General features: G+C 39.6%; 1 protein-coding gene across 1 annotated transcript; it reads left to right on the forward strand.

The window, feature by feature from the left end:
• Positions 1–25,090, forward strand: LOC124164315 (uncharacterized protein C20orf85 homolog). Its single transcript, XM_046541575.1, has 5 exons — positions 1–231; positions 19,464–19,588; positions 19,863–19,941; positions 21,318–21,441; positions 24,477–25,090. The coding sequence occupies exons 2-5, from the start codon at positions 19,491–19,493 to the stop codon at positions 24,674–24,676; spliced, it is 501 nt and encodes a 166-aa protein (XP_046397531.1). The 5' UTR covers positions 1–231; positions 19,464–19,490; the 3' UTR covers positions 24,677–25,090.
• Positions 25,091–25,241: the final 151 nt, after the last annotated feature.

Genomic DNA, 25,241 nt, shown 5'->3' on the forward strand with positions numbered 1-25,241 from the left:
TATCAGACGCCCCAGGGCGATGGTCAATTGTAGCGGGATAAACACTGGGACACGACGGGCCAGACTCTCCTTCGCGAAGGGTGCACAAACAAAGAACAGCAGGGGTGGAGGATACGAATCAGATTCACTTTTAACAAGTTTCCAGCGGGGGAGGGTGGCAACAAGAGGTACAAGGAGCTGTCACGTTTGACCATACATCGTAGAGAAACGGAAGCCACCTGATCCAGAAAAGTACGTATCTAACCCCGGCCCTCAATTGTTTTTTTTGCATCCTTCGATCCAAGACGGCTGCATAGATATAGAGTTTATATGACCACAGGAAGCCCCACTACTCTCCACTTCCGTGACTCCATTGATCCCCGTCGGTTACCGTGAATAGTGGCGCTCCAGTCGCTATGATACTTTTCAATATACGTATTAGCCCGCAAGAGTTACGCTACGCCGCGGATACGCTCGTAGATAGTTGCCATGAGAAAGGGGAATGCATAGAAGAGGCCAATTCCATCCCATTGGAGGCAGATTTCTGGTGCCACTTCGGCAGAATTCTTTGTTCGGATTCCAAAAATATCCGCGGCGCGTTGATGAGTCCAATGCGATCCACTTTTTTCCAATATTTTGCTGTATGAGGTTTGTAATTTCGGGATTAGCATTGAGTTTTTATGCATTTAATAGATCACATCATCATGTATATAAATTTCGGCTGTAACCACTAATTATACCTTATTTCCCTGTTAAACTCGGATAAATTTGTCCGTCAGCGACGATTTAAGAGAACACATCATCATGTACATAAATTTCGGTTACCACTAATTATACCTTAATTCCCTGTTAAACTCGGATACATTTGTCCGTCAGCGACGCGAGTGGCGACTTTTGTAAACCCAATTAAATGCACAGTGATTGACAATACATTTAGAGGCCAACTTGATGATCCTCCTTTGTCATATTCGTAGTCATAAGCTTCATTTTTAGCAATAAACGATCAAATTCGCCGCGACGTGTATTGAGAAGTATCCGCGTCACTATTTACGTCGACCAGCGGGAATCGATGAAGTCGCAGGAGTGGAGAATACTGTACACAATATTTGTGCGCATAGAGGAGGCCCATGTCCTACAGGCCTAAAGCTGGATTTATACTGACCCTTCTCTCACTTTCCCTTACCATTCTTTAGGAGATTTTTCCCTCCAATTTCCCATTCAATACGTTTCTTTTCTGAGCTGTTCTTTGACGCATGGTAGTCCACAGGGGATTTTCTTTCCCTGATCTCATAATTTTCTTCTCCTATATTCTCTACACCTATTTTCTCACATTTCCTTCTGCCGCCCTTCTCCAATGTGAGCATTTACAACTTGTACGATAGTCATGAGACGTCAATTGTGGGGTCAAGCTGTAAAGCAATGAGATTTTCTTGGAGTTCTTACTGTGTAATAAACTGAAATATTTAAGCATCCGATGGCTATGATTAAGTAACTAAATGAGAAACCCAGTTGGTCTGCAGCGACACTCTTCTCCAAGATGAGCACGCTTCAAGGTCGCTTTGCGTTGCTTGGCGATTTTCTTGCACACAAAATCTCAAAAAAAAAATTACATCAAAAAAATAAAAAAATTGCATCTCTCCGCCAAAAGTCACCGTAGGAATTCGGCTGTTTTCGCATTCAGGGAACGAATTTTTGTTTTCCGTCGGTCGGTCGAGAGTGAGGAAGAGCGAGACTGGGCATCCGTGATGCCGATACCGTGGCTTCAAGTGAGAGCGGTGTCGGCGTTTGAGCAAATTGAGTCCGAGTATCACGGAACACTCCTAAACGATGAGACGTCCCGTGAATGGAGATGGGCACAACGAGGTGAGAAAGCGGCGAGACGGCGGACATGTTGCCCGGCTGAATAAAAGAACAGCGGACGGCGCATCTGGCTCACGGAATCGCGATATTTCAAGATCTCAAGATCCTCCACCTGCAACGATCTATTTGCATAAAATGGAAAGGTCTCCCCATCTCGTCCGCTGCTTACCTTGATGCATATTCCTTGAATGACTCACATCACCTTTATATATCTTCACCTTAAATGTAAAACCTCGTCAATCAAAAATTTAATAAGAATTAGATTTCCATGCCATTCGTAGGAAAACCTCGTATTTCGTACAATATGTATAGCTGAAAATTCTATTTAAAATAGAGTTTAATGAATTTAAAAATAAAACAGTTATTCAAATGCTTTATGACGAGAAAAATAAAGTTTTTTGTTCATACCATAATTTCTGATGCTTTTGATTAGCGAGGTTTTGCATTTAATGTGACGATATGCTTTTATATACGTCATCATTATGTTTCATTTTCTGCAGTTCATTAGTTGTTTTTTAAAGTTGCTTTTTGATTCTTTAGTGGTTTGGTTTAGTAGCTGCTCTGGTGTTAGGGATAAAAGCAGCTACATGCATGCAGGATTGTTGGGCCAGAATTCATATTGAGATGTAAAGAATAAAGAAAACCCATAAGGTCAAGTGAAATTGAAGTTTTTATAATCGCTATGATACATTAACCTTTCGGATACATGCCTCTCCACTTTCTACGGGCTTGTAAAATGGGTAAGGTGAGGCTATGGGAGACCACTAAAACATTGTTGCAAGTCCACGAGCCATGTTGAAGGAGTAAATCAACTCTCAGGCCATGATAACTTCTTGATCTAAGAAAAATGTTCCTAAGTAGCTGATTCTGGCATTAGAATTGAATTGGTTTTTTTGTGAAAGCGCCGTTCAAGAAGACATGTGCAATATGTCGACAGTAAAAATTCGAAGGCGGCAAGTCCGGGGGTATTTTTCTGCGGCGGAGTCCGCCGTGTCTGTAAACATTCGGATGGTCTCTACGACGCAGTTTGGTTATTAATAATGGTTGCATGCGTCCAAAAATCATCCCTCTATTTTATTCAGCATTTGCGAGTGCCTTCTACTGATTCTTCACATACCTTTAACGTAAGGGTAATTTCAAGGTTTTTGAAATCTATTATGTATAATTTTTTTCCTCAATTGAGCAACTTACATGATCTTATGTAGCAATCAAAATGTAAGAATTCATAGAATTATTAGTGATCAGGATACAGCTAAAAAACAATCGCGATGTGAATCTGATTCAACTGGTCACTCTACCGAAATTATAACTGCAGATGTAAGGGGTCAGGAAGAGATGTACACCGCGGAGTAGATGGGAATGATATAAATTCAGGATGCAAAAGAAGATTTGAAGGAAATTGAAGTCACGAGATCGAGGGTGAAAGCGAGAATCACAAAATGGAACTACGTTGCAGATGAAGCCAAGGCCCACAGCTAAGCGCAAGAGCTATGAGGGGTGAATATATTCATAACCACAAAGACGGTTAATTTTGAAAAAAAACGCATTATTGACTACCAGAATATCATCGACCAGTAATTTCGCTCTTAGAGAAATGAAGGTACTTCGAAAAAGACGTATGATAACTTTCAAAGCTACTCCGATACATAGCTTTTTTATGACCTAAAATACCGCTCAGGATGAGAATATTATTGACCTTTTTTACATTACTATCAATTTATGCCCAAAAGAGTAGCATTTGTAATTGGTAGCGTTTTGAAAGAGTTGACAAGACACTTTAATGAGGTCGGTGACTCAGCCACATTTCACCACCCAGATAGTTTACGAGTTTACCACCAACTAAGATTTTAAAAGTTCCAAGACATTCAAGAACACAATATATGGCGTACGATGGAGCGGGGGAAAAATCTTGTTCTCCCACGCAAGGAAAGGGCGATCGTGTGGGGGTCAGGAAAGTAGGTGGCCCTCGTGTGGTTCAGAGGGATGCATACTTAAAGTGGGGGGCAACGTACACTGTGTGGCGTTGGACAGAGGCCACAACCCGTCCTTGGCCGTGAGACATCAAGTCGTAAAGCCCTCGGCGCGCGTATTAAGGTAGCACGCGATTATTTTTGCCGTAAAAAGGCCTTATAATCAGTGACTCATCAACACATACATCGAGGAAGTTAGAAGCCAAGGGGTACAAGATATATTTTTTGCTAATCAGAGTTAGGTAGAGAAATAAGGTAAAGAAAACAAACGAGATAAACCAGATATTTAGTGGAGAATTTGTTTTCCTTACGATGTCAGCACAGAACAGAGACTCACCCCATGGCCACCATGTATTATTATATTTCTTCTATCATTTGCTGTACCTCACTCGCTGTTTATAAAAATAAATCACTTGTACCCCTTGGCTTCTAATCTTCTCCACTAGACTTTCTTAATAGAAGTATCATCATCATTACAGGTTAGCAATCCTAAGATTAGTTTGATGCAGCCCTCCACTCAATTCTCCAATCAGATAGTCTTTTCGCACTTACGTATTTCCTCTTACATATCTTTCTTTACCTGTCCCATACATTCAATTCGAGATCTTCCTTATCCGTTCTTGCCATCCACTTGTCCATCAACGATTGTCTTCATAGGGCCATCAAATGTCAAGATATGGGCCCATATGAAATAGGGTTGTTCTGTCTTCTTGTTAAGGTTTTCACGAGGCTTTTCTTCTCTCCTACTGTTCTTAGCACTTCCTCATTGCTTACTAGGTCGATCCATTTGATACTCATCATTCTTCTGCAGCACCACATTTTGAATGCCTATACCCTTTATTAATCCGCTATACAGCGGGAAAAAAGAGAAGTATGCAGCGAAGGTATTCACCATGAATCATTTGACTAAGCCTGGGGATCGACACACTTATTTCCAAAGTACCAGTCAGGTTTACTATCAGTTACATCACCAAGCTGTCTTCTTCCAAGCCAAACTGCAGTCTAAGTTTTTCGAAATAGGTGCCTACGCCTCAGCCAAAAGTGGTACAGATTGTACTTGTCGGAAGAGAAAAGCCAACTTTGCCGCTATTCAATGACGGACTTATTCGAAATAAATTCATGTCAGGAGCACGGATGCAAAGTTATTTACACCAGTGATAGAATTCGTCATGAAAGTAATCTTTCGGCTCGAACCCGGAAAACTCGAGGTCTTTTTGGTACATTCAATTGCTGGAGACCAGCGAAACAATAACGAACAATCATTTGAATGGAGGCCGACACCAAACCAACTCTTTGATGAGGGACTATCTATGCTTACTGATCTAAGGTGCTGAAAACAAGTGTCAGTTTCCATGGGAATCTTCCGCTGCGACTTCAAAACTAATGAAGTCCTACCTCCCTTGATATCATCATTACCTTTGCCTTCTCATGGGCCTTCAACCGTGTTACACATGACAAATGAAAGGCTGACGCGAAAGGTACAGAAGTCTAAGGTTAAAGGGACAGTCACGAGGACGCTATCTTTTGTATCTTTCATACTAAAATGGATGCCGATATCTATAAAAATCGATACCACCTCACCTATCACTACGAAACTCAGCGCACATAAGCCAAAAAATTAGGTTCGGTGCAGTACTTTAATTTTTACTTTTCAAAACTCATAAAAGATAGTTAAGATTTTAAAAACTCGGATGGGTGAGTAAATGAACATTATATCCCATGAAATAAATTCACTTATGCGCTTCGGAATTGCCAGTAAATCAAGCCTTTAACTGAAAATTCTTTTTCTTCAAAAGTTCACAATCAAATCAGCATATTTCGAAAAATAATGATAATGCCAATAAATGAGATTTCGATTATGCTATAGAATGAGTAAATGAGAAATTGTACACCATTTCCATCACCAATCCTCTGCATGATGAATGTTGATATTAACTACTTCTATTTAATAAGCATTTTTCGCAAATATTTCTTTATTTTTTATTTTTTTTATTCCTAAACCACCGCATACAGCTCATATTGGCCATTTTAGATCGGGGTATTCTATAAATTTTAACAATCAAACGTACAAGAACAACCATGCCCTGGATAGGGGAAAACTACCCATGCGGGACTCGAACCCGCGACCTCTTGTTTGGCGAGGACTTTATCCCGCCGCCACCTAGGCCAGCAAATATACTAAAGAAAAAAGGTTTCGAGGTGCGACGAAGTCCGAAGCGTTTTGCTAGTGTAACATACATTTTTTAACGAATGCGATTGCTAGAGTCAGCACAATCCCAGTCCGCGAATACGGTCCTAAAAATATCCAACTTGTCGGGAATACCCTTCGGAGTCCCGGCGAAATACTCCGGGATAGTTCAGTCTGTCATGAATCCGCAGACCGTCCGTTGACTCGCCAACGACAACGTCCGCCAGAGCAGGGTGCGCCTTATTAGGTCAGCAACAGACGCCGGCGACCCCTCGGGGAGGATAAGTTGGCCCTCGCCGTCACCTCGCGTATGCTCAAGGAAGGAGAGGGAGGCACTATAATAGTCACAAACACACACAGTGAGAAAGGGAGTGAGCTGCTCTTGCAGATACTAATGCATGCCGCCAAATGCAGACGGTGGAATGTCAAATGGGGAAGATACCGACAAGGGCTCGCACCAAAGGTCACGTCGGGGTTCGTTCGCGAGAAAGGAAATGGTCTTGTCCCTTTCTCACGGCACTTGATCCAGCACAAAGTTCAAGGATACTCGCAGGCGGACTGTCTTCCACAGCCAGCTGTAGACTTTGCCGTGGGAAGGATGATTTTTTGTGTTATTGTATGAAAAGCGCAATTTTGTAGAGCTGTTATTTTTTTTAAATTTGTGATGAAATATTCACACATTATTGCCCATGACAATGTAATGAATACAATAGTCGGAAAATGTATGGGAAAGTAATGCCCCGAATGAGTTACCTAGGGCAAGTAAAACAAAAAGAATGTAAATGAGAAAACTATTTGGGTCAATATGAACAGGTTAGCTGACTGGAGAGTGGTATGAAGAATTACTCGAAACTAAGATTCGGTTTCTGTAGAAATGATGATAACAATAGGCAATAAATAATTACCAAAAATAAGTAAAAAATATGTTTCCTTAACCATAACCTTTCCATAACCTTGGAAACGCAATCCTGAACACGCTTAACTTAATCCTTGCACCAAAGGTCACGTCGGGATTCGTTTGCGTAAGTAAATGCTCAAGTACCTTTCTCACAGCACTTGACCAGCGCAAGGTTCAAGGATAGCCGCAGGCCGACTAGTAGTAGATTTTACTGTGGGATCGAAGAACTATTTTGTGAGTTTGTTTGTGAAGCGTAATTTGGTAGAGCTGCTATTTGTTTGAAATTTTGTAATGAAATACTCAAACATAATTGCATATGATAATACAATGAAGGGATGGGGTTGGTATGGTGGCTAGAGTGTTGGCATCCAACGCGATGGGCCCGGGTTCAAATCCCGGCAGCGGCAGAGAATTTTCAGGGACTGCCCGATCCCTGCTTGAATGTTGTGTGGAGGACATTTCAAGCTCAACACTCCGTCCGTCGGATGGGACGTTAAGCCGTGGTCCCCTTGGTGCCTTTCGTTAAGAACAGATTGATGCCGACACCGGGTTTCTCTCCACCCTTCCGTACCTACCCCTCCCTCATGGCGCAAATGACCTCAGCTGTCGGTCGCCTCCTCCAAATACCATACTACCAATACAATGAAGACAATCGCCGGGTATCTGTGGTATTTCACCAATAATTAATGAAAGAAGAAAAAAAAATAAAAAATCTTTCCATTCCCTTGCATAGCCAGAGTCATAATTTGCCAAGCGTCACGCGTTCAGAAATGGCGTCGTTGGAGATCTTACTTTTCAATATACCCTTGTACATCTCCCTCTCGAGTGAACTAATCCTAGGCTCGTATACTCTTTCGTTATCTCTCTTACTGCTTTTTAAGTTGTAAACAAGTGTTCAAATGCGTCGTGGCTGAGAGAGGTATTTAATTTTGAAACTAACTTCATTATATTAGATAAATTTTTATCATTTTAGTTCATCATCAAAAATTTTGCCTAACTGGTTCTGAACGGAAAAAATGCAGTCTGTTACTCAAATAGTCTTCTTTGATAAATTTCAATGTCCACGTCTGTAAATTTACTAAATTCTTCGAATAAATGGGTAAAAATGCCTTTAGCGATGTTCCAAAATCTCAATTTTTTCGGCGCTATCGATTCGGTTGTTTCTTGATGACAACCGACGCGGTAGCACCGAAAGAGTGGAGATTTTGGAACCTAGACACCGCGGAAACCTACGTAGTCACATTTCGCGATGTGTCACAATTAACCGGAATGCAACATATTAGTCATCATCATTAGTCAACAATCCTAAGATTGGTTTGACGCAGCTCTCCATTTCTCTCTCCTATCCGCTAATCTTTTCATATCTACATATTTCTTCTCTTTTACATCCTTTATAACTTGTCCTATATAACTCATTCGGGGCCGTCCCTTGCCTTTTTTCCCTTCCACTTGTCCTTCAACGATTGTCTTCATCAAACCATCGTGCCTCAAAATGTGGCCAACTAAGTTGTCCCTTCTTCTGCTTAATGTTTTTAGGAGGCTTCTCTTTTCTCCCACTCTTCTTAGCACTTTCTCGTTACGTATTAGTACTTTAAGAAAATCTACACACTCTGCAGACGATTATCTCTCTCTAAAAAGAAGAAAACAGTTTTTATGGAAAGAATGAAAGAGAGCAAAAACCATTTTGAGTATAATCTCACTATTTTCCGTTTTTTGTCTATATGTTTTGTCTATTTACCTATCACCATATCTTTTGCCTACCTGGTGTTATCTATTTATCATTAGATAAATTTTTCCGCACTAATACACTATTGAGATATCATTGCTGACTTCTGATTCTGTAACAACGCACCATCTTCAGCATCCTATATACTTACTCTCAGGTTTCTCCTTCCGATGGATTTTCTTTCCCAATCTCCCACGCGTGCGAAAACACCTGAGGAGAAGGTGAGTCACTCCTTCGGTCCCACGAAAAAGGGAAGCGGCAGAGCTCTTTGTGCCCGTTTTTCACATTATTCAACCTACCGCGGCGCTCAAAGTATTTGCCCACGCATCGTCTCGTCTCCTATCCAGTCGATTCTTCCTTCTCCACATCGATGACTTTCACTTTGTGTGGCGAGGACAAGGGTTCTCCGCAAAGGAAGCTGGGAGATTCCAACTCTCGTCATTATTTTCCACTGATCAAAAGAAATATAACTTCATACTTTCCACAGCCTCCGTGATATATGTACCGGCCGTAAAACCACCGACTGCTCTCTTATTTAAAGGAGTGTTGCGAAAAGGGCAGAAAATACAAAAGCTATCTTCTCCTTACGACAAAATTTTGGCTTAGGCAAGAAATTAATACTAGTCAAATGTTGTGTTCTCGTGGTGATTTCATCTGGAAAATAGTCAGGCTCTCCTGAGAGTTTGAAAGCCTATTTTATATGTAATTTCCCCAAGAAACACGACATTTGAATATATAGATATATTCTATACATACTACAAATATTACTCAAGTTAGGAAAGACACTGGACAAATGGCACAATAAAAAAGAGACACACATGATTCAAGATACTCTTGTTCCTAACTCTGAGAAATGTGGTAGAGCTACCGAAAATTTAAACTTGTGCGAGTGTCTTTTTTATTGTGTCTTTCGTACTGTGAATTTCCCAACCTAGGTAATATTTTGAAAAATACCTCATCAAGGAATGTCAGATAATCTACACACACCCTCCAAGATGAGGAGACGAGAAAAGAAATACATTAATGGTGAAAAATGGCAAACAGTGAGAATACACTCAAAAGGCACCCTTTCATTCTTTCCGTAAACCCTATCATCTTTCTTTTATTTCCCATCTTACGTAGCATCTTCCCCTTATAATGTTTTCAGTATTATCTCCCGAATATGTTCTCACCATCGTTAGAAGTCAACAATACTAAGATTTGTTTGACGCAGTTCTCCATTTCTCCCTCCTATCCGCTAGCCTTTTCAAAGTGATGCATTGATTCTCTTTTACATCCTTTATAACCTGTCCAATTTAACTCATTCGGGGCCGTTCCTTGTTATTCTTCTCTTCCACCTGTCCTTCAAACGATTGTGTACACCAGGTCACCATGTGTCATAATGCGGCCAATTATGATGCCCCGTCTTCTCCTTCAGGTTTTTAGAAGAATTCTCTTTTCTCCCACTCTTCTCAGCGCTAAATATGTTCTCTTTACATCGAAATCCTTCATACCTCCGAATCACCTCAAAATCTTTTCTTTCCTCACCCACCATATCTAGAAAATACTTCCTAATTCTCGTTTTCCCATACACCCATTTCAACCTCTTGGTTCTACCCCATACCGATATCTCCAACACCTCCAGTCTTTTCTCGCCCTCGTTTATCAGTGTTCACGTTTCCGCGCCGTACAGCGCAATGCCACACATACTACTTTTCACAAGACTTTAATTTCACTCTTACGTAACTATACGCACGGTAAAATATAGATTAACACAGCTAAAAGTTAATTCCATTACAAATAATTTAATAACAAAATATATAATGGATATAAAATAGCTATCCCATTAAAGCCCAGACGTATCTATAGATACTACATACTTTAAAAATTCCTAATTACTCTTTAGTTTGTTGTTTATGCAATTTCTTTATGTTTTATGACAGGAGAAATTCTTCAAATGGTCTGCAAGTTATTTAGATAATTTTAGCCTTTTTTTGGAATTGTTATGCTTACTTACAGATGTCTGGTCACAAGCTACTCAGAAATCGCCATGGTATGATCATGTGAGAGTTAAATTTTCTTATTAAGCATTGATTTATATGAATCCAGTTTTTCCCTGTTTTATTTAAAATGTATGAGGAATATTATATTTTTAAAGGCATTCATTTTTCTATCAATCTCATCACAAATCTAATCAGTAAAGTTTTGACTTAGGTATCTAAAGATACGTCTGGGCACATTTGGCACTAAAAATTTAATTTTTAACTTATAGCATTTCATTCTAGTTATTGATTAAATAAATAAATAATAAAATTTCATAAACCTAATTTTGTGATAATTCAAAGATCATTTTACATTTCTGCTATTTCATGTAGTATAATATTGAAAAATTAGGTAAATACAGCAAAAACAGGTATTTTCTCCGAATTGTGGTGTATTCTCATTCATAGGGATAAAGTACATTCATTGGAAGCATGAAATGAATCAGTGTTGGATTTCTGGAAGAATAGGGTTTCAGATGCTTGCGATATCAAATTGCCTTTCCCGGCATCACTTGTATTCTGTATCGCTGACGGTAGAATGGATAGATTACTTTGTTTCTCGTTAAATTTACAGCTGACAATGAAATCCAGATTACAAGCCAAGCAAGCACACAAGTGAATTCACGAGGTTACACGATGTGATGCAGACATCCTAGCATCAGGCAGCCCTTTTCTAATTATCCTTTTTCAATTTGCGTCGCAGATGATTTGGTTTTGGTAAATACCCACTAAGTCCGGTATATTTAAATGGATATTTAGTAGAGATGGGTCAAAAAGAATCGAACTGCCAAAAAGAACTGTACACTGAAATTTAGCACTGAAAAGTTAACGTCGGAAAATTGCAAGGGGAATAAAGAAAACTGCCTAGCAAAGTGGTCAGTGCAGTGGCTCGGTGGTAAACCAAAAGACGCTTCAACATTATTCCAACATTGCCTGGCGAGTGAAGTCGAAAAGGATGCACTCCGCCGCCCCCTTCATTGTAATTCAAGGGAGGAACAAACCCCAAAACAGCCTCCTACGTGTACCCAGTCAAGAGCGCAATGGAGGAAGAAAGGATGGGAGGTGAAAGCAACAATGTGCATCTTCCGATCGCGTCACACTCCTAAATAAGAAAAGACACGCCTACTCCCCCATACCCGAATATTCTCACCTCCACTCACCCTCACCCTTAACCTTCCGTCGGGCGCAATGTATCTGACAGGCACAGCGCGAGTATTTTATTCACTCATTCATTCGCTAGGCGGCAAAGACCCTTGGCGCTTATAGTAGCAGTTTGTTGCAGTCAGAAGGCCCGCTCCCAAAATCCCCGTCGACAAAAGGCCCGCGACAAAACGCCCGAGACAAAATCTCCGCGGCTACAGAACGACCGGGACCTAAGGAGATTTTGTCGCTGGGCCTTATGTCCTCAGGGGATTTTGTCGTAGAGCATTATGTCCTCAGGGGATTTCGTCGCCGGGCCTTATGTCGGCGGGGGTTTTGTCGCCGGGTATTCTGCGCCGGGCCTTATGTCAAAGGCCCGCGCAAAACGCCCAAGACCAAGTACCCGCGGCGACAAAACGACCGGGACCTCAGGAGATTTCGTCGCTGGGCCTTATGTCCTCAGGGAATGTTGTCGCAGAGCCTTATGTCCTCAGGGGATTTAGTCACCGGGCCTTATGCCGGCGGGAGTTTTGTCGTCGGGGATTCTGTGCCGGGCCTTATGTTGGTAACCCGTTTGTTTTGACATCCTCTATATGCAGCCTTTCGCTTTTCACATTTTTCCCGACAGATCAGCGGCGGATTATTCAGCATACTTAAGCAAAATAGAGGCACAATAAAGAAAAATAAAAGCATTTAAATAAGATGCTTAGCACAATAGACATCATGTAAGCGTTCAACTACACTAAAATGGTGCTTAAAACTTTGAGAGTGGCCACTGAGCCATGCTAAGAATTAATAAAGCTTTTTAACATCTGTGCTTATGAGGCACATTGCGCCTTAACTCAGCAATTCCAATATTGCGCCTGATAGAGGGTTAATGTCTCAACCCTCCAACCAAGAAATTCTCGCGCATTCGGTGTCCACACGCAAGATTAGGAGAAGCATAACACTCTGGACGCAAGAGCCCTTCTTGGACATCTCCGTCTCAGAGATTTTCTTTAAATTCTCAGGGTAGCTGAGTGGATCTTTTTTAGCATTTGCCAGTCTCTCAAGTACAAAAATCTCATTTGTGAGAACATACACAGGTGGGCAATTTCAAAAACAATAAAAAGTTTTCCAAAGAAAAAATTTTCAATTTGATACACAGTGAAAGCTTTACAATGTCTAGCATATATGCCATTAATATGTCAAAGATATGATAAAGTCTTGAACAAATTATATACACCAAGGACGGAATTCGTCATGAAAATATCATTTAGCTAAGCCCCGATTCGAGTCCATTTGCCGGTCTAACCGAACGAGGTGCTGATCAAAGTCCACACTGTGGCTCAGGAGACGGAGGTCGTGCTTGCTGAGCCACCGTCGGAGAATGAACCCTCTTTTTGGCGCTATTCCGCGACGGATGTTTTCCAAAGCACTGATTAGAACTTGTAACTTGTACGCAGCCACGTGAGCAGGTGATTTTTTCATTGCAAATTTTATCCCTGATTTTCTATAACTTTGAACCCGTGCGCGTGCCTGCGTACAAAGTTATTAATTCTATGGATAGATTGGCCATGTAATTAGCCACGCTTTATGATAGGTCTAGAAAGAGTGATCCGTCCTCTTGATACTGTGCATCGGTATCACTAACTTTTTTTGAAGGTTCACGTTAAACCGATTTTATGACGTTGAATCGACTCCCGCAGGTAGATCGATTTCAGATTGAAAAGACAACGGCTATGGATAATTGAATGCTTAGAGCAATGGCGATTGACACTGATAAGCGGAGGAAAATAGAGAATTTTTAAAATACTTACAAGAAATGGAAAGATATCTAATAAAAAATATACTGCATTAAACTTCGAGGATTTCAATGCCGTGGATTATGGTTTTTGGGCCACTGGATAGGAGCCGCTGCTAACATGGGACTAATTTTCAAGAACAAAATCAAATTGAGGAATTACATCGTGGTTATTTATTCTTCAAATTAACCGCCATCAAGAAAGTTAGTTTTTTCCATTCCTGTTACATAAAAACCATCGTAAGTCCTCTAAAATCTATTTCATGATTGATGCAAGGTTTGAGCTGTGATTTAGGATTAAATCATTCATTGGTCTGGTTCTTAATAAGTCAAAATAGGAAAAGTTAAGTTTAGTCGTAAGAAGTAGTGAGTTTTACGATAAAGCAGTAAGACCATTCCAGCTTTGAACGACATTCTTCTGTTTCGCTGGTTTTCAAGAATGTTAAAAAAATCGTTGTCCTAACTGAGAGACAAAAGCTTTAGTGACAACAACGCCCAGCGAAGGTGTAAATTTCCATACATCCTGGATCATGGACCAACTATCAGATTGCATAGTAAATGAGGTGAGAGAACAAAAACTGGAATAATGGAGGTACACGTAGCGAGAACACAACTACACCATTTGCGAGGGCAGCTTCAAAGGGCGAGGTATAGTACGAAGCGAAGAATGGGTTACGGAGGATGGAACGTCCGAGGATAAAGATAGAATGGATATTACGCATGGCTTTTCTATATAGAAATTTTTGCGCCAGCCGAGGTAGTGGATTTTTCAAATCAGATAGCGGATGAACAACAGATTTTCTACGTGAGATTGTGAAAATTGAGTAGCTGGGTAAAATACCCAGGTAATTCGCTGGCTCATATCCTAGATACACCCAAAACTCATCATTTACCGGCTTTCTATGACTTAAAAGATAATTATTACTCGAAACGGACTTCAACCCGACAGTAGTGTCGATAGGTAAAGCAACTAAGGCTGCATTAGTAGGATTTTTAAGAGGTGCAGATGTCTTTCATGAAATACATTTTTATTTGAAAAAGTAGGAATAGTCCATTTTTAACTTTCTATTTCAACAATTCAGTTACTTACCATATAATTGACTCACTCCAACCTTAAAAAGAATTCTTCTCAGTTCAAGAACTCGTGAAAACACAAATACCCTTATTTTGAATACTTATTGAGAAGAAGCAGGTTGTGCCTTCTTGAAAGCCATTTCTACCTTGAGTTGCCTTCTTGGATGGACCACGAGGCCCTAATATAGCACCACGAATCTCAGTAAATTGTATTGGGAATAAATAAAACTGGATAGCGAAGTGGGCAGAGTAGTAACCCGAGACACTTGAGGTGCGTGATTCGATTCCCACTCCAGAGGTATGACATTTCATTGGGAAATATTATCGTATAGTTTGCGAACTAAATTAGATCCTTAAAAATATATCTTGTATTTTACTAGTCAGTATATGCGCAAAAGTCAATTTGGATTTATGGAGGATGAGGGAAAACAGTAAACTCATAAAAATATCCAATTAACTCGTTGAACCATATCCGTTGGCACTAAAATTCGGGAAAATATTGCTTTATTGAAGCTAGCATTGGGCAGAGACATTGATTTCACATAAGGATCGTTGAGAAAGTAATTAATGAATAATTTTGTAAAAACATATTTCATCTACCCGGATTTCGGCTTCCAAAAGGCAAAATGTGAAGCGATGCCTCATGCAGCGAAAAATATTGGGCGGTGTGACAGTAAATATCCAATAAAATATACAGCACTTGCTCGGTATTCACCCAAACGATATTATTACAAATAAAAGCACTGAAAATAGCTAAAATATTGCCTTATGGAAATAAGAACTGAGCAAAGACATTGATTTTACATAGGGATCATCGGATTCGGCTTCCCGAAGGAAAAATGTGAAGTGATACCACATGCAGCGATATATATTGGGTGTTATGAGGGTAAATATCCAATTAAATAAATAGCACTTGCAGGGTATTTACCCGAACCACATCATCTGAGTACAAACATAACAAAAGAAAGAGGTGTATGATGCTCGGGTGTAGGCATCACGTCGTGTATCTATACCTATAGCGCATACTACTTCTAGCTCGAGATTTTCGCCTCGACCAATCGAGTACTAGGGGGGAAAGCGTAAGCTTCTAGAACAAGAGGTTTTCCACGTTAAGTATGTAAAATAGTTGGGACATTCCGGCGACGGAAGGTTTTTGGAGCCTCATTCCGCATCAGTTGCCCCACTTCTCCATAGCATAGAGCGGATAATGGAAGCCTAATTAATTCCGAACGCAACGCATCTACGCGCCTCCATCGGATGTGTGGCGATGGCTGTTCAGGGAATAATGGGAAAAGTAAGGGAGAGAGGCTATGGTTTCCGAGAAGACGGTGAGGAAGGAAGTGTAAGTAATACCACTGCGATCGTACCTCTGCGATAAGTTTGGAGGAGGAAGGAAATTAGGCTTGGTCCTGTGCGGTGGACAGAACTCGGACGTTCTCCGCGTCTCGGTCTAGGGGACTAAAGGCCGCGACGATGTTCTCATTACAGCATCGCCTAGAGATATGCGACGTATGCAGGATAAGCTGAGCATATTAGCCTCAGCCAGAGGTCGATAACCTTTTCATGCTTACGAGGCCAACATTTTCGGATTGGACGAGCTTTGTAGGATTAAAATACTTAAATGTGTCCTTATCTGTATTTATAGCAACATTTATATAGGTCCTCTGTCTTAGCTAACTTAAGTTAATGCTGTTGCAAAGATTAATTTATGTTCAATCCTGTATTTGAGTCACAATAAACATTATCATTATCAAGCGTTCGAATCATGGTATTAATGGAAGAATTATTAAGATCGAATGGATAGATCGTGTGATTAGTATACAGTTCAAATGAAAAGTAGGAAAAAAGTCTTTCGACTATCTTTTCTACAGGTTCTACTACTTCGGTAACTAAAGTTACTCATGTTGGAAAGATTAATTTAGGTGTAATCCGGTATTTTAGTTATAATAAATATTATCATATTAATTAAGCGTTAGAAAAACGGTACTAACAGAACAATTATTAAGCTCAAATGGAGATATTATCATGTGATTAGTATGCACGTCAAATGAAAAGTAGGAAAGAAGTCTTTTGAAAACATTAAAAAACAATAATCGGCCACATCATATAAAATGTGGTGTCTTGCACATTCATGATGCTACCTATCCTCAAGGTTAATATGGGCTAAAGCCAGTAAAGAATCATTATCTTAAATCTTCATCAAGCGGGGAAACATACCGCCCACGTTATCTTCCTAATGAAAGTAATACATCAATTATAAGTCAATTAGGAATAACGGCCAAGATTTAAGCCTATTACCTTCAGGGCCGGCGACCTCGTTGACTGTGCAGTTGGATCACGTACATAGGAGTGGAAATAATTAATAGTTAGCAATTGGAAATCTTAAGGTGGTTAAACGAGTGCCGAATTAGAAAAATGAAAATTATGAGGAGCTTAAAAGTTACCTGTATAATTTAGCTAAGTTCATGGTCACAGGACAGACAGGATTCAATTTTATTCATATTCAGTTCCATTTTATCTTATATTGTTACTGTCGATGACACGATACATCAAAACCTAGGTACTACATTAAATATTAACGAGGAATTACATAATTTTATTTACTTTTCATTATGTTAATAATGAACCTTAGATAATTTTTAGCTAAACACGAAATATATGCTTAAAATTGCGACAAAGGTTGGATATATTACCGAGCAAAATATTACCCTCTTTGCTACAAAACCTCCTATCGTGAGCAAAACTACCACTTGTAGTTTTGCTCACGATATTTTAAAAGCAGACAATTTAATATAAATATGAAGATGCAAACGCTGAAATTTTACTCTATTGAATGGAATAATACCGCGAAGGATAATGGAAATAAGTATAGAGAGGAGATATTTAAGACGCTAATTTCCAATACGAGTCGCTAGAAGCAAACAACCATCATTCCAACCTGCCCAATTCAACCGAAGATCATCACTACTATGAGAAGTAAAAAATTTTAGCCAGTGTCAAATTAATATTAGATTTATTTCAATTACTTGACAAGTATGGTCATATAGCAGAGCAACGCTCGCCACTTCGGGGCTGAGTGCGGCGTATAGTATGTCATAAGTCTTTTACGACAGAAAAAGTCGAGTCACCGCTCTATAAAACCGGTCTAGTCGCCATTTTCCACGTAGGAGAAATTGATTTTATTAATAGAACATAAAAGGAAGGGGGAGATTCAAGTTTTAAGACAGTGCATAATGAGGATCAAGCCACGCGTAGTACTTCAACCTTCAAGCTTTCAACCCCTGGAGATGTTTTTAAGACGTGCATGCGTAAGAGGGGGTGATATTCCTGAACACATTGGAGGTAGAGAAACTTATTCCTCCGCCTCTCAGTTCGTTGCCGTCTCGTGAGGTTCCAGCCAAGTATTGGCCGGTCAATGGCTGCAGATGCGTCATCGCTAATACACCGAGTGGGTAGGGGATGAGACTTTTCAGCTGCGACGTTGAGACGGAAGATGCATATAGAAAAGGGGAAAATAAAATCGCTAATGGCACAGCCACGCGTTGACTCAAGGCCAAGCTCAATTTGCAAAGCACGGTCGCAAGTTCATTAAGAGGAAGTAACACACCCGATCGACTGGTATTTTTTACATGACTTATCACTCGTTTATGACACCGTATGTTACAATACAATTTCTTGAGTGTACAAAGGACTTTTCAACTGATATTCAAATTTAAAAATAACACCTCAATATTTTCTAACATATTTCTATCATCCATGCGGTGAACGCATACTTGATACATCGCAGCGAAAACCGGCGCGTTTGTAACCATGGATAACACGCGAATATTTTGACGAATTTTTGCAGAAAATAAAGCATACTGTAGGTATAAAATAATCGTAAGGGGTCATTCATCAAATAAGTGAGGCCTTTGGGGTAAGGGGGTCAAGCCGGCAAGTATCATCCCGCAAGAAACAGTAAGATTGCTATCTTAGTTATCTTTAGTATCACTTAATTAATCTTAAATAAAAATAATTAAACAAATTTTTTTATAGATCCAACGCGATGAAGTATATACGGGCCGATATATCGGCCTTCGCTGGTTGAGCGAAAACTGCCAAGGGCCGATTTATCGGCCCGACTGATTTCACTCTCTTTTCGTGATTGTGGCCTTTTCAACGGCTGTAATTCAGGTAATCCCCCGCAATCTATCAATAGTTATAAGGTATAAATATATCTTAGAAACTGGAAAAAATTTAGACGCATTAAATAAAATTAAGTAGCTGAAAAATTTTAAATCTGAAATGTTACAAATTCCGGAAAATATCCTCGGCAGTCTTCATACATCCCACCAGAAATGGGCTGACAGTAAAAGGGTTAACATACATATATTAACATGTATTTACACTGAAAATATGCATTTTGAAGACTCTCACGTGGTCTTTTCAACGGCTTTAATTCAGGTAATCCCCCATAATCTATCTATGGTTATAAGATATGAATATATATCTTAAAAATTGGAAAAAATTTAGACGCATTAAATGAAATTAAGTAGGTAGCTGAAAACATTTAAAATCTGAACTGTTGCAAATTCCGGAAAATATCCTTGGCAGACTTCATACATCTCGCCAGAAATGGGCTGGCAGTAAACGCTGGGTTAACATATATATATTAACATGTATTTACACTGAAAATATGCATTTTGAACAATCTCACGTGAGATTAGATGGAGCCGAATCTTACGATATCTCTCTAATGGGGAAAGGAGGGGAGTGCAAATATCGCCAAAATCACCTCACGTACTTAATGGACGACCCACTAACTATGACCGATTTTTCTTCCAGGAGCTCGAAAATTTCTATAACAAGGCCATGGCAGCAGCCGCGCCGACACAAGAACAACCAGCAGCCCAGCAACCACGGAAAGTCAGCTTGCGAAGAACCACAGGAGCAGATTTGGATCGAACTTGGTATGACTGTATAAAATATTTAAATTTAAAATTCAAAATCAAGCACTTAATATAACCGAAAAATTTTCTTCCAAAATGTTAAAAATTCAGGTTGAAAATCTACGCGAACATAATAGAAAGGTGTATTTTATAAATCGCGACATAGCTTTCTTTCTAAATCTAAATAGGGAGTCTATGATTTGGATTATTTTGCATGATCTTATTTACAACTAGCATACATAATAAAAAGAAAATTGCAAAATTGTGATAAATACTTTCGCATTTGTTCCGACAGGTTAGAGACGATTCTGAAGGAAGAGAAGGCTCAGAAAGAATGGCAGAAGAAGTGGGGTTTTATTTTGGATATTATGAAGGTATGAAAACCACATTTAACTACTAACAAGCTGATAAATCTTTTTCCTTGGCGAGACCAACGCTTTGATACAGCCCTCAAATTTTCAAAATAAAAAAATCCATATTTCTCTCGTATTTTCATATTTGCGATCACTATTTATCTGAATTACAAATTTTGTTTACCTTTTCGAGAGTTAACTCGCGATTAGGTTAACTACAATCGTAATCAGCTTTACCACCTTGCGTATATTTAATAAAAAGGACATGAACTATTTTTACGTTAGAAAACCAATTCATTTTTCCAAATCCCAATGAGACCCGGTGACCTGTGACAATGGCACCTCTTACCTAACGCGCAAGCAGCTTCGCTGTTCCCGAGTATTCAACCCGTGCTATGAGGCATGATGAGTGATGACTCTCCAATGGCTCATCGAGTCGGATTTAAAAATAAAAGCGTCAAAAACTAGCTTTTAAAACTTAAAAATTATCACCACTGATTAACTTATCGATGGCTATGCTCTAACAACACCTAAGTATTTCAAAAAGAACAACTAGCGCAGGAGAGCAAAAAAAACGATTTATTTTTTTGATAGCATATAATTTTAATTGAAATTAAGAACCAAAAACACATAAAACTTAAAAAGAAGTATACATTTGAAAACAAAAAGTTATTTTTTGCTTGAATTTTATTTGTTATTAACAGTATTAACTCGGATCGGCCAAATTTGAGGTACGTGCTATCAGAAGTTAGCCATCGATATGCAGAATTAAAGAATTAATGAGTTGATGACGAGTATCTAATATAATTAAGAATGTTTATTACGTTTAGCCAAAACACTAGGCATTTAAATAATGCAAGAACTGAAAAAATAGCACAAAAATACGTCATACTTAGGTTCTCTCTTTGCAAAAGCAACTAATTGTGCAATCTAATGAAGCACTATTTATCAAGTCTTCTAATAATCAAATATCTCAATTTTTAAATGAAAATGTACCATGGTTTTATTCCAGAGACTTATGTTTTGCAGACCTGGTGCATACATGGGAATCAGCAATACAGTTCATTCCTGGTTGATTTGTGCGTAAGAGCAATATTAGGGTACTGAAATTCTCATAATAATACTATTGTCTTTATTACAAGCGAATTTAGGATTAGCTATTCCCCTTTTAAAAGTACTTGTTTTAAAAACACATGTATCCTTGCCGTGGATGATGGTAAATCCATCCAGGGCCTCGAAACCGCGAAGTTTAGGTTGGCAGACGGGGATATTACCCCGACGCCACCTAATGGACTAAATGTGAAGGAGATCGGATAATCTCGAAGAAAATTTCTGGACTAACGCCCTTTTTGATGAGAGAGCCTTCAAATAAAAAATTATTACCCTTTTTTTTACAGGAAAGAGACGATGCAATTGCAAAGTTACCGCGTCCCAAACATAGATTGAACAAGATGAAAGAGTTCAGGGCGAAGGTACCAATGGAAGCCCAGCCATCACCTCCTATCCCCACCACAACTTCAGGTGAGACGCATACGGAAGTTTTCTAATGCCTTAAGGCACAAGGACGATCATAATTGCTATTTGGTGAACAATGAGGGTCAAAAACAAGTAAAAGGATCCATGTTTTCATGGCAAGTGAAAAGAAACGAATATGTTTCGTTTCGACCCGGAGGGAAACAAAAATACGAGGCCAAGGTTTAGTTTCGTTTATGCACGAAATTTAAATCACTAAGGAGTTAAGTTTCGTCTCGGGGCGAAAATTTACTCCCGAGAACGGAACTAAATTAATCGTAACTCCGCTGCTCATAGTTAAGTTTCGCTGCCAAAAGTTGAGTGGAGTTGAATAAGATGGAATAGTTTAGACCCATTTATAATGACAGAATGTAGAGAGGTTAAAACATCAAGCTTAAAAATCGAATGGCCAGTTTGCGTTAACCGTTCTCCTGGGATAGTAAAAATATGAGTGCTGTGATACTTCGTTCTCGGTGTCAGAGTTGAAACTAACCTGTTCGAAGGTGAACCACGTAGTCCCTCCGGTGCGAAACATTATCTGCGTTTCGTTCCGTCCCAGAGTTTTAGTTTAGTTTCGTCCCGAAGTAGTTTTGACTCCGATTTCGTTTCGACCCTGAGTTTAGCTCATTGGGTTTAAATCCGTTTCGTTTCATCCCGTGAGCGAAACTATTGAAATTTTACAGGTTTTGACTTTCGTTTCGTTTCACTTGCCATCCCTGGTTTTCACGCTGTATTTCTGCATAAAGAGTTAAATTGATATTTTAATGATGCACTTACCAATCTTTAAATTTTAAGTACACAAGAACTCTCACGATTCACATGAGCAGCTCCACTAGAACCAAATCGGTGAACATAACCTCCAGCTCGCCAAAAAATCTCTAGAGGAACAAAAACTGTATGCCAGAAAAATCAAGTATTTGGAAAAGTGCGGAAATAAGCTGGATAATACAATTTCCTTGCAAATGATGCTATCAGAAAAATTCCATGGCTGCACTTTTTATCAAACCTCTTCCAATCATTAGATGAGGAGACAAGATCAGTCCAAAACAACTACAGAGGGAATAAAACGAAATGGTTGGGTATGGTCTGGGCTGAGCTCTTTCCATATATACTTCATAGATCATCACTATAACAAATTATGCAAGACTTTTGATTACGCCCACAACTGGTCAAAATAAAAGACTCACCTAAAACGACACAAAATAGGTATTTTGGGATTCAGAGGAGAAATTCGTGAACCATTAATGACCGTTTTGAGATAATAATACTGTTCTTTTTATCAATAGAACTTATGACTATGCAGTCCTTTATTACAGTTAAGTTGATGGAAAAGCACATGCATCCATGCTTCGGTTGGGAGAAAATCTACCCTGGTGGGATTCGATCCCGCGACACCTGGAGTAGTAGGTTCTACCCCCAACGCTACCGAGGCCGGCAAAAAAAAATTCCGGTACCGGGAATCGAACCCGGGCCTCCCTAACCACTAGACAATACCGGATCACGTATAATGAGATGGCCTGTCACAATTTCCATTGAATAAGGTTCTAGAAAGTGTTGAAAGGGACTGATTTAACGATGCTAAGCCACTTACAATCAAAAGTGGAACATCAAAAGTGATATAAATTATCTGCGGTTTGCAGTTGACCTAACCATGTGAGTTAAGTTTATCTAGGACCCCTCTTGACAAAATCTATACTAATTATACCTCAAAACACTGGCTTATATAAACCTGTTACCCCCTTATTGCCGTAAAGTATAAATAATAAATATTATTTTCAATATTAATATTTATACTACCCCGGGAAACAACGCAGTAAGATCTTAACATCGGAGTTTTCAACAACTAACAATTGAAGTTCACATACATAAATGCCCTGGATAGAGGCACCCTATTCAGGCGTGACCTTCGGAATGATATGCGAGGACTAACTCCACAGCCATGGAGGCTAATACAATACCATTAAGTCATACGTTATCTCCATGAGCACTTTCCTCAGCTGAAGAGCTAAGATAGCTTGATTGATAGCTTTTCGTTGAGTGGGCCAAGTAACATTGTTCCAACGAATTAAAGTGGTTTGGAGGTTGCCGATCCCTGATATGATTCGTATGTCAATTCTTCGTCTTTCTCCCAACTGATGGAGGATGACCTTGAAAGCGCTAGTATCACTCTTACACAGTGGAATTTCGTCGAAAACCAGGGGATGAAATACAAAAAAACAGGATACTAAGTAGAGTGTATCAAACTAATTTCAAGACTTTTCAAAATCGAAAAAACACTATTTGTTAAGGAAATATTTTGTAAATTCTTGATTTTTCAATATTTCTTCTTTTACGAAAAAAATAAGTGTGTTTTATAATTCGGGGGGAAGTCCGGTCACCCCCCCCCCCCCCCCCGTCCAGAAGAGTGGCACGCGAAAAAGTGGATGAGTCTTCAGTCTCTCTCTAACTTCCGTACCGTTAGCGTCGCCCTTCTGCTCACACTGTTGCCAAATTGATGTTGGTTATCGCCGTTCGTTGCGCCTCGAATTAATTTATTTCCAGGGATAGGCAACGCTGGTGGGCCACATGGAGGGAACGGGATGAAGGGAAACAGTAAGGTGGAGGGGATAGCGCCTCTGATTGGCTACTAGCTCTCTACCGCCCAGCCGCCAACAGTTGGGAATGAGGTTTTAGCCATTCCAATTCTTTTCTCCTTTTGCCTATTTGTTATCAAACGTTCCCTGAACTACCGCCTCTCCTCACTTCGAATGTCTCTACTAGATAATGTCGATCCTTTCTTGCTCTCATCTCACTCTTTCATCAACCTTGCTATGGGTCATATATCTGTAAAAAGTTAAGCTCCTCCTTCTACCCCATCGATTTTGTCCTTGAATTTTTTAATGTATTTTTTGTAAACTCGTCTCCATTGTTTTGCTGTTGTTTATATTTTTAACTTCTTTCTTAAATCCATTTTTACAATTAACAGTTTTACTTTATATTGGCAGAAATGCTGCACGAGAACAATTGATCAAATGAATATATGAATGTCCCTTCATCTTTTTCAGCGATGGTGGGCTGGAGGTGCTCATCCGGTTACTGGCTTGAGAACTTCGGCCCCCTGTACGTATCACCCAGACACACCATTGACCCACCATCCCAACCGAGGATCGAACCCGAAGAGGACGAACAAGACGAAATATTCAACCTGAAGTTGGACAAAAGACGATCTGGTCTCTATACTACCAGCGTGATATTTCTCAAGTGACTTGATTGCTATCGAACTGATAAAAACAGAAATAAGTTTAGCGTGAATAATACCTTCAGATCAGAGCCTTGTTTCCACCACGACAGCACGATATTGTTCAATGTATACGAATTAAAGTTAATACGTTAGCCAATTCGTGATTCCATAACATATAAACTCGGCTTGACTATCCGCTGTCAACATAAATATTTCTGAAAAAAACTGAAATATCAAAATCGAGTTCTTAAACCATTTAGCAGGCAAAGCCAAAGTAATATAGGAAGGGGCAGATTAAGACCGTTGCTTTGGGGTTGAGGGGGACTACTCAAGTCTTGGTGCTATGCAATACCTGTCAGTGACAATGCGACTGTTTGGACTAGTCGCTTTCAGATGGCTTTCTCAAGTATCTTTAAACGTTGTTTGTTGATCTGGTGATGTAAAGCCTAGTGTTGAAGAGGCATCTCAATTATAACAATTTTTTCAGAAATTACGGAGGATAGGGGTTGACCCCCTTGATCTGCCCCTTAATCCAAGATTTTCTAGTTCTAAAAAAATTCATATACTTGAGGAGAAGTAATAAATCGTA

Source organism: Ischnura elegans, chromosome 8 (assembly GCF_921293095.1).
Source record: "Ischnura elegans chromosome 8, ioIscEleg1.1, whole genome shotgun sequence".
Classification (NCBI taxonomy): domain Eukaryota; kingdom Metazoa; phylum Arthropoda; class Insecta; order Odonata; family Coenagrionidae; genus Ischnura; species Ischnura elegans.

Bases quoted from the DNA above. Each gene is read 5' to 3' on its own strand.
- LOC124164315 (XM_046541575.1), top strand. From the start codon at position 19,491: ATGGCAGCAGCCGCGCCGACACAAGAACAACCAGCAGCCCAGCAACCA. The intron at 19,942-21,317 runs GTATGAAAACCA...TTTTTTTTACAG, and splicing joins TTATTTTGGATATTATGAAG to GAAAGAGACGATGCAATTGC. The intron at 21,442-24,476 runs GTGAGACGCATA...CATCTTTTTCAG, and splicing joins TATCCCCACCACAACTTCAG to CGATGGTGGGCTGGAGGTGC.